We start from the raw sequence: 10,332 nt of genomic DNA on the forward strand, positions 1-10,332 counted from the left end.
ATTGTGGGAGTTCTATAGAAGTCTATTGGACTAACCTGCACGTTGTGGGAGTTCTATAGAAGTCTATTGGACTACCCTGCACATTGTGGGAGTTCTATAGAAGTCTATTGGACTACCCTGCACGTTGTGGAGTTCTATAGAAGTCTATTGGACTACCCTGCACGTTGTGGAGTTCTATAGAAGTCTATTGGACTACCCTGCACATTGTGGAGTTATATAGAAGTCTATTGGACTACCCTGCACATTGTGGGAGTTCTATAGAAGTCTATTGGACTACCCTGCATGTTGTGGAGTTCTATAGAAGTCTATTGGACTACCCTGCACATTGTGGAGTTATATAGAAGTCTATTGGACTACCCTGCACATTGTGGGAGTTCTATAGAAGTCTATTGGACTACCCTGCACGTTGTGGAGTTCTATGGAAGTCTATTGGACTACCCTGCACGTTGTGGGAGTTCTATAGAAGTCTATTGGACTACCCTGCACATTGTGGGAGTTCTATAGAAGTCTATTGGACTACCCTGCACGTTGTGGGAGTTCTATAGAAGTCTATTGGACTACCCTGCACGTTGTGGAGTTCTATGGAAGTCTATTGGACTACCCTGCACGTTGTGGGAGTTCTATAGAAGTCTATTGGACTACCCTGCATGTTGTGGGAGTTATATAGAAGTATATTGGACTACCCTGCACGTTGTGGGAGTTCTATAGAAGTCTATTGGACTACCCTGCACGTTGTGGGAGTTCTATAGAAGTATATTGGACTACCCTGCATGTTGTGGGTGTTCTATAGAAGTCTATTGGACTACCCTGCATGTTGTGGAGTTCTATAGAAGTCTATTGGACTACCCTGCACGTTGTGGGAGTTCTATAGAAGTCTATTGGACTACCCTGCACGTTGTGGGAGTTCTATAGAAGTCTATTGGACTACCCTGCATGTTGTGGGAGTTCTATAGAAGTCTATTGGACTACCCTGCACGATGAAAACAGGTGTACCCAGTATGTTAAAGGGGGTCCTGACCAAACATCAGTATTTGATGCGTTGATGAACCACAGGCCTCCTTTGGTGACACAACTCGTGGGGCTGTACATTTTGAACGATTCACCAATGCACGCATAGAGCCGAACTTCTGTAACAGACCAGCCAATCAGAGGCATGCCAGCACTTTTCATGCGGCAAAACCCGGAAATGCTGATTTGTGATCCAGACCCTCAGTAGCGACGGGGGGTTGGACCACATGAGACAAGCTAATGACTAATGACTCTCTCTCTCTCTCTCTCTCTCTCTCTCTCCAGGTCTTACACTCTCTGTTCGGTTCTCGTCTCTCTTCTCTCATATTGGCCCCGCCCACCTCCCACGATGACATCACAGAGGGGTCAGCCCAAAGTCCCGCCCCCTCTACCTCCTCGTCTCCTCCTCCTGCGGGATTAGCCGCGCGGAGCCGGGAAGCTGCGACAGGATTGGCCACGGAGAGTCGGGAAACGGCAAGGGGATTGGTTGCTGGGCGTGAGGCGGTCCCACGGTTCTTCCTTGACTTCATGCAGAGACACAGGAAGTTCAGGGGGCGGAGCAGGAAGTCGATGGTGGGAGGAAGAGGATGCTTCGGGATGAAGATGGACCGCATTGGCTCCCTCAGTGGACTGGGCTGTTAGAGAGAGAGAGAAAGAGAGACAGAGAGAGAGAGAGAGAGAGATAGAGAGATACTATCTCCTCTAGAGTCAGGGTTCTCTAACTTTTTCAGGCCGGGGACCCTTTAGAAGGGAGACATTTTTCCAAGGAGCCCCTCTTAACGTTAACACCAGAAAATGTATGGAAATAACTTAGCCTATCACAACAGTGTTGTCGAGTACTAGTAACGTTTTGCCGCTTTTCTTCACCTGTTGGCCTTTTCTTACAATCACAGTAGCTTACATTGTAATCTCTCTCAAGACAGATTTTCGATTTCCATGAAAATCTGTCGGCGTGGCAAAACCCGGGTCATAGCGCTCCATATAATAATAGCCCGAGCGGTCGGTGAAACAGCTTAAAGGGAGATGTGTGGGCCTGTCTCCTAGCCTTCATTGCAGTTAGAGTGGAGGAGGATGTCGACTCTGCTCTCACTTAAGCAAAACTTGATACAGCTATCATCATACTTTCTAACTTTAGCCAATTTTGCCCTAGTGTCACATGACGATGAAGGCGGTGGACTCAAATAGTGATACTTCTCCATGGATAGAGATGCGAGCGGCGTTCCTAGAGAGCAGTGTCCTAACCCACCTGATTGGTTGACTCAAACAGGTGGAAGTAAGTGTCTCAGAGGTACACTTGTGTGGTGCAAGTGGTCTCCACATGCAGATTATGCACTTTTTAATGATGCAGCACAATTTTAGACGTTTCTTTAATCCGTTTTATTTGGCAGACCTTGACATGTGCCATGGACCCCACATTAGGTGTTTTCAGACCAGACAGCTCTGGGAACTCCGTGAGAGGAACTGCCCACTCCTACAGAACTTCAAGGGCTTTTCTCCGTTCGCATTCACGCCGCCAATAGGAACACTGGAGTAATGCTCCCCGGCCGACATTAGCATGCTAACTGCGAGTAGCTTCACAGCAAAGCAAGTGAGAGTTAACGGGGGATTGATACTAGGCTACTTTGGCTAACAATTACCTAGCTTGCTAAACAAAAGATAGCTAGTTAAAGTTATAACCTCAAATATTTTCATGTAAAATCGCAAACTGAGTTAACACAATGGTGATTGAGCCTATGGCCCATTGATGGAAGCCTTCATTTCAGCAATAACTGGGTGTCTGTGAAGACACCAAAAAGAGGGTGGAGTTAACACAATAGACTCACTCTGTAGGTTACTGTAGGTTCCCGGCAACTCTTGTGTGACATAGGATCAAGCTACTTTTTTCCAGTCTCTGCTAGCATTACGGGTGTTACTATGGCCGAACAAACTGACTAACCTCACGTAATGCAACACTGTTTGGATCTCACCTGCAATTACTGCTCATCGCCATAGGTGTCATCAAAGAGAACAAAACGGAAATCTTCAAGATTATAACTTGAATGTTAGTGATGATAGGGCCTATACTGCCTCGGGGCATTTCTAGAAGTTTGAGCAATCAATGTACACTTACATCTGAACCAATTACCGTACACTTATGTCAAAAGTCCCTCAAAACTAAGAACTACGATTGCTCCCAGTTCCCTGCAGTGTGGACACAATATTGCAGGCAGAGTTCCTCCAGTTCCCTGCAGTGTGGACACAATATTGCAGGCAGAGTTCCTCCAGTTCCCTGCAGTGTGGACACAATATTGCAGGCAGAGTTCCTCCAACTGCTCTTAGAACTAGAAACGGTTCCTCCGGTCTGAAAACGCCTTATGAGAAGCACTGCTCTAGACTAGCACAGGCCCCATGTTACCGTGGTAACCACTGTCCCATGTGACCTTTGAAGCTGGTGATGTCACTGCTGCTGACCCTACGTGACCTCTCTGACCTCCAGACAGAGACTCCATGTTGGATCCTACTAACGACCTCTGACCTCTGACCCCTGGCTAACATAGCCAGCAGAACACTGTGTGTGTGTGTGTGTGTGTGTGTGTGTGTGTGTGTGTGTGTGTGTGTGTGTGTGTGTGTGTGTGTGTGTGTGTGTGTGTGAGACGACCATGTGTTAAACATGTAGAGCTGTGCTGCAACATGACAACATGTGATGATCATGTGATGAGTAGAGTCTGTGGATCCAGACCATAATAAACACTGAGACAAACCCATGACACAATCTTGGTTTATTTTCTATTATTTAGAATGAATTATTATCATTATTATTTACTTAACAAAATAACAAAACACACAGAACTGAGGCTCATACCACGAATGTAGGATAAGCAGATCCAGGATCTGTCCCTTGATCTGGTTTGGCTTAACCAGATCATTGCCATCTAGCTAACTCATACCACGAATCTAGTTCTCCACTCGTTAAGTGGATCCAGGTTTTTCTAATCAAGTTGAGAGCGTGTGCACATGAAAATGCTCGTGCACAGGAGCTCGTGCCCACAAGAGTCGTGGTTTTTAACAACTATAGCCAATCACAATCCAATATGGACTGCTGCAGCTTTTACAGCGCCAGATACGCCTATTTCCTCATTCATTCAAAGCGCAAATTGTGAAGCTTTACTGTATGTCAGAATCAAAATCCACGTTGGATATTATTAGTCTGTTCCCGAATGACTGTCTAAAGTTACCGCTTTTAGTCATTTCTTTGAAGAGCGGTGTCTGCCTCCACGTATGATCCTAGAGCAGCTCAATTCACCCTCTCAACAAACTCAATAAAACCTGCATGTCTTTTTTGCGAGTGGAAGTAATGTGTAATCTATCTCAGTCTAAATTTCCAAAATCCGTAGGCATATTTAGACCATTTAGGCTGAATGAATAATAATGATCTCATGATGTGTTTGGTCGCACTGATAGAATAATTCCTATTCCTCTGGGAAGATGAATGGCACAGCTACAACACACGAGCTCTCGAATGGTTGGAGAGAGGAATTACACCAACAGAAAGCCTCGCTAGTGGCCACGATCTAGGCTGGACAACCTGGAAGTCCCTTAATAGACTGCGTGTAGAACAGGGGAGGTGCAAAGCACTGATGAAAGCCTGGAACTATACAACAGAAGACACGTGTAGATGTGGATCTGTGCAGACAATGTCCCACCTACTGGAATGTGCTGACGCCCCCCAGTGCAGTCCAGAAGACCTGGCAGAACCTTCCCCATCAGCTGTGGCCTGTGCCCGATATTGGCAGAACGACATCTGAGATTGCTACGGACTCGAAGAAGAAGATTCCTATAGGCTAATAGGCTATCAATATAAAAATAATGATAATAAAATTAAAAAAGGCTGGTGAACTGAATCGACACGGTACGTGCGGGCATAGATTTCATTTATAAAAAATAGCCTATTTTGTGGTCACATATAGGCTATTGTCAGCAGAGTCTCATATCTCCGTATTTCATATAATGATGCTGGAAATATGAAGTTCAATCACATCATACAGGCCAAAAGCAACACAGTAGCAGCTGCAAAATGCAGGAGTAGCCTAGATATGAATAATCTGTGTGCAGGCGATCCCATATTAAATTGCTTAGATGTAGTAGGCTATTCTGGCATGTATGACCATGTCCAACCCAACGTCAGCCTCAGCTCCATTGTGCACACGGCACTGTGCGCTTTGGAGACGTTTATGTAACGTTTTTATGCCGGTTTAGTGATATTTCTCCACTCACCGTTCAGCTGCAATTGATCGGCGAGGTCATACAACGTATCTAGGCTACTTGAGAGCACAAAAATGAATATATAAAAACATATTCCAAAGTGGTAAGTAGGGCTTTATTTAAATGTAGCCTGCAACAAGTGCAAGGCTTCTGTCCTCGATTAATTCAACAGGAGCCATGTTTTTTTTTTTTTTTTTTCCCCCATTTGAATGCAATGTATTCTTCATATGGGGACCTAATGAATGGTGACTCGCTGTTTCCACAGAGCTGATTGGTAAGAAGGTGGGTCTTTCATGGGTTTTGATCTTATCCTCTGAACTTAACCTGCTACAAAGCAGGTTAGCCGTAGAGCATAAGTTGCTATGGTGATCTATCTCTGTAAGAATTAAGCAGGACTACCCAGTACCCCCCAGATTTCTGGCCAAACGGTATTCTACTCAACTTGAAAACTCTGCAGGCAAGATGGCCGCCTATACTCCCTTGTACCCTGACAGAATTCCTAGCCCATAAACTAACATAACTTGGCCAATAAGTACGTAACATACAAAATAAAACAAACAGTAATCTCTTTATTTGATATAGAATGCAGAAGACATGTAACTGTTTCGTTAAACTCGCATTCCAGGAATATTGTATTTTGCACCAGAACACAATCGATTTGGGGGTGGAACACGCCAGGATTGGCCAACACCAACGCCAGTGCCCAGAACTGTCAAATCAAATCATCGACAGAGACGCTATGACCCGCCTCCCAAACCCCTTTTTTATTTTTTTGTTGCACGACATTCAGTGGCATTTTACTGCCTTGTAACATAACTAACTAGCTGCTAACATTAGCCACAGTAGGCGATTACCCATGATGCATTAAAGGGCTCGCACTAAAAACGGGTCCATTGGAGTGAATGGAGATGTTGCAACTCTCCTGGCGTGAACTACAGTAATAATCACATGACGTCAGGTTGTACCGTTTTGGAGGGCAAAAAAAAGCAGGTTTGAACCCATAGAGGGCACTTATGCTGTTGAAAATGATAAAGATTGTAGACTATTATAAATTTGGTCTCAAATGTGGAAATTCTGACCAGAATTCTTCACACACCACCCCAAAAGCCATATACAGTATATTGGTCAATTGTTTTGGGGTTTAGTCCTGCTTTAACTAGCGTCGTGGTACGACAAACCTAGGGTTAAACCTGAAGTTACCTTGCTAAGCCACTAATCTTGCTTCGTGGTATAGGCCTCTGAACTGACAACAACAAAAAACATGTAGAGACTAAGGCCATGTGTCCATCTAGCGTCTTTTTCCGACCGTTAAACGCTGGAAGTAAGCTGGGAAGCGCTGATCTCAGTGCACAATAATGAAAGGAAGCAGTCTGAAACAAACGTTAGTTCAGTGCGCTAGTAGCTTGATAGCTGACAGCTAACATTAGCTCAACACTCACCAGAAATATTAAGTGTCTAGCCAATATGCTCCCACAATTGAGCCTTTCTGTCTCTGTTGCGATAGTTTTTCTATATGATTTGCCAGAAAAGCAGCACCCGACACCAGCATCTTTCTGAAAAGTTAAAATATTTTCAGCTGGGAGCGCTGGGAGTCGGGCGCACAAAAATATAGACGCTGGCATATGAAAATAGACGCTGGGCGCAGCGCACTTTCTCTAGACGTCTGTGTGCGCCCACATACGCTCGCTCCTCATTGGAAACAACTGAAAAAAGACGCCGGAGCTGATGAAAACACGCTAGATGGACACAGGCACTAGGGGTGTAACAATACGCGTATTTGTATTGAACTGTTTAGGTACGAGGCTTTAGGCTAAACTAAAACTTAGATCAGGTCCAAAAAACACAAGACTAACCCGATTCATGAGCCCAAGCCCACAATCTTCTTACTAAGTTGGCTGTTTATCTAAACCAGGGGTTTTCAAAGTTGGAGACTGTGGGCCTACCACCAGACAAAGCTGGGGAAAAAGGAGCCCCCTTGCTCAATTCCTGGATGCCTATGGAATCAAGGTTTCATCCCATAGACACTCAATAATTGAGCCAAGATAGTCTGATATTGCTGTTTGACATACTTCAGAGTTCAGACTAAATACATATAAAGAAGGTCTGTCTGAAGGCATTTATTTGTTTCTGACTCTGGGAGAGTTGGAAAAACAGCAAACTACTGTCTGAACTATCTCTCACACACATTTAGGCTATGAGATCTCCTTTTGATAACTAATGTAGCCTACTATTTTTTCACTTCCATTCACTGAGCCTCCCCTGCAACTGCTTGGAGCCCCCCTGTGGAGGCCCGCCTTCCACTTTGAAAAGCTCTGATCTTAACTATATCCATGTCTGTTCAGTCTAATGAATACATACAGTTTTAAGATTACAATGTTATAAGATTCTGTTTATCACACCCAATATTACCCCAATTATATTAAAAAAAGGTATTATATCTGATCACGAGCCCGGCTCGACCCAAGGAATAGAGGAAATTCCGGGCCGACCCACGGGCTGGGCTCGGGTTCGGGCAGACTCTAACAAACTGAGACGAAAAAGTAAAAGGGTGTTACAAAACATTGTCGTAATTTGCAATAAAATGGTAGACTGTGAAAATAAAATAAATTAAATAAACAAAATTAAAATCAAGGAAATTTCTCTGGCATTTCTACTTTTTTGCTGTATTGAAAACATCCCGAACCATTGTGCTGTAACACCACTGTGTCGTATCGAACCGAACCGAACCGTGAATTTTGTGAAGCGTTACACCAAGAGGAGAGAGAACAGAAAAGAAAAGAAAAACATAAACGTAAAACAAAGTAGCTATATTAAGTAGATCACCAAATGATTCCCGAGCGCGGCACTGCTGCTGCTCACCGCTCCCCCAGGGGATGGGTCAAATGCGGAGACCAAATTTTGCACACTCAGGTGTGTGACAATCGTTGGGACTTTACCTTTACCTTTAGAAAGAATGGAGATTACAGCTCAGTTATGAAGACAAAAGGTAGAGAAAGTCCAACTGTAGTAAGGGCTTTACATACATTACTCAGACACAGCTAGCTATAGGGGAGAAACAAAATAAATATATAAAAACACAAAACCACTGATAGAAAAGTGATGATAAACAATGAAGATGGTAAAATAATGGCCTGAGTGTTATAATGAATGAATGAATGAATGAATGAATGAATGAATGAATGAATGAATGAATGAATGATAAAGAAGATGCAGATCCTGAAGTGATGAACCCAACCCATGTGTGTCAATTATATACTGTATATTATTTGTTGAGTTTTTCTGGCCATCACTCCCAGTACAATGGTACAAACCTTGACTCTATATTTATTCAACAGTATAAACTCAGTGCAGCGTTGCCCTCTGCTGGACAAGTTTACATAAATGTATTTTCATCGTTCAATTTCCTTTTGAAATCACAGAAAAAGTATTTGTACATTTAAATGCATGAAAATAAATCAGAAATGGCAATTAATTATATCATATTTGTTTCGCCTCATCTATCTGACACCAAAGTGTCCCGACGAACATCCTTATTTATCTATTATCTATTACTTAGTAATATAATAAGTAAATATATATATATATATATATATATATATATATATATATATATATATATATATACATACATACATACACACACACACACACACACACACACACACACACACACACACACACACACACACACACACACACACACACACACACACACACACACACACACACAGGAAGACAGGAACTCACTGAGTTTTTGGCTCCACATCCCATTTTACCAGAAATCTTATACATAATATAGGCCTACAAACAGAGCAGTATTTGAAATACATGTATTTAAAATACGTATTTCAAATACATTTGTGTATTTTGTAATTTGTATTTGGCTGGACCAAGAAAAATAAGATATAATTTGTATCAAAATACTTTGAGGCCTTGTATTTTGTGTATTTTGAATACATAAAATACTTTTTTCTCTAATTTTATGTCATTTTATTCTCAAATTGACACATTCTTACCATTGACACAGGTTTAAACTGTGGAGAAACAAAATTTGACATGTCACTTCTACTCTACCTCTGATTGGCTTACCCTCAGAACAAACTCAACCACAAATCAGAGGCAGAGTAGGGTGGGTCTTGAGTCAGACTTCACATCACTTCTTCATCTCAACTAGTATGAAGCCTTGTATTGGTGGAAATTCCCCCAGAGATAAATTATCAGTGTTGGGCAAGTTACTTTCAAAATGTAATATACTACATATTACTAATTACTTTCATTTGAAAGTAATACATTACTTTACAATATTACTTTCTGTGTAGAGTAACTCGTTACTTATTACACTACTTTTGCATTACTTTACCAAAACAACAGCAGCAGCAGAATGACATCGCCGCCCCGGAACCATCCCGAAAAATTATTTCAACCGCCTTGAAGTCAGTGTAAACAACCCAAAATTCGGAATGTTATTATTTTGCTTTGTTATTGTCATCTATAGTGGTGGTTATTTGCATAAAAACACACAGGTTGATTAGGGAATTACTGTATCTTTATTTAAATATGTGCTTTGTTTTAATAAAATGTAACTCAATTTGTAACTTGAGTTACTTGACAAAGTAACTGGTATAATTTACTGAAATCCTATAAGTAATAAGTTATATTACTGAGTTACTGCTAAAAGTAATATATTACATGTAATATGTTACTTTTGTAATGAGTTACCCCCAACACTGTAAATTACTAATATAAATTAATGATTAGATATTGCATGCTCTGGCCTATCTGCAAATGAAACGGTTCACTGCATATTCAAATCAGTGTATCATATTAGGAAGACACAACTAATTATCTTCTTAATTAAAATTGGCAAAGTGGGTGGCAGTGTGTGTGGTGGCAGTGTGCGTCACGATTGTGATGTCAGCAGTGATGTCACTTGAGCAATTGTGATGTCATCAGTGATGTCACTCGATCAAGTGTGATGTCATCAGTGATGTCACTCGAGCAACTGATTGCCCAACTGTGATGTCACTCAGGCAGTTGTGATGTCATCAGTGATGTCACTCGAGCAACTGATGTAGTATGAGC

General features: G+C 42.1%; 1 protein-coding gene across 1 annotated transcript in view; it reads left to right on the forward strand.

Moving 5' to 3' along the window:
• The window catches only part of LOC310780280 (C-type natriuretic peptide 2-like), a gene marked incomplete at both ends in the record, with an annotated part of 5,968 nt that extends 4,318 nt beyond the window's left edge, over positions 1–1,650 (forward strand). Inside the window, one exon of the mRNA XM_083640839.1 lies at positions 1,294–1,650. Coding sequence (XP_083496965.1) covers positions 1,294–1,650 — 357 coding nt within the window. The remainder of the gene's footprint in view (positions 1–1,293) is intronic.
• Between the last annotated feature and the right edge of the window lie 8,682 nt (positions 1,651–10,332).

The sequence above is a fragment of the Poromitra crassiceps genome (assembly GCF_964638095.1).
Source record: "Poromitra crassiceps genome assembly, chromosome: 7".
Taxonomy (NCBI): Eukaryota; Metazoa; Chordata; class Actinopteri; order Beryciformes; family Melamphaidae; genus Poromitra; species Poromitra crassiceps.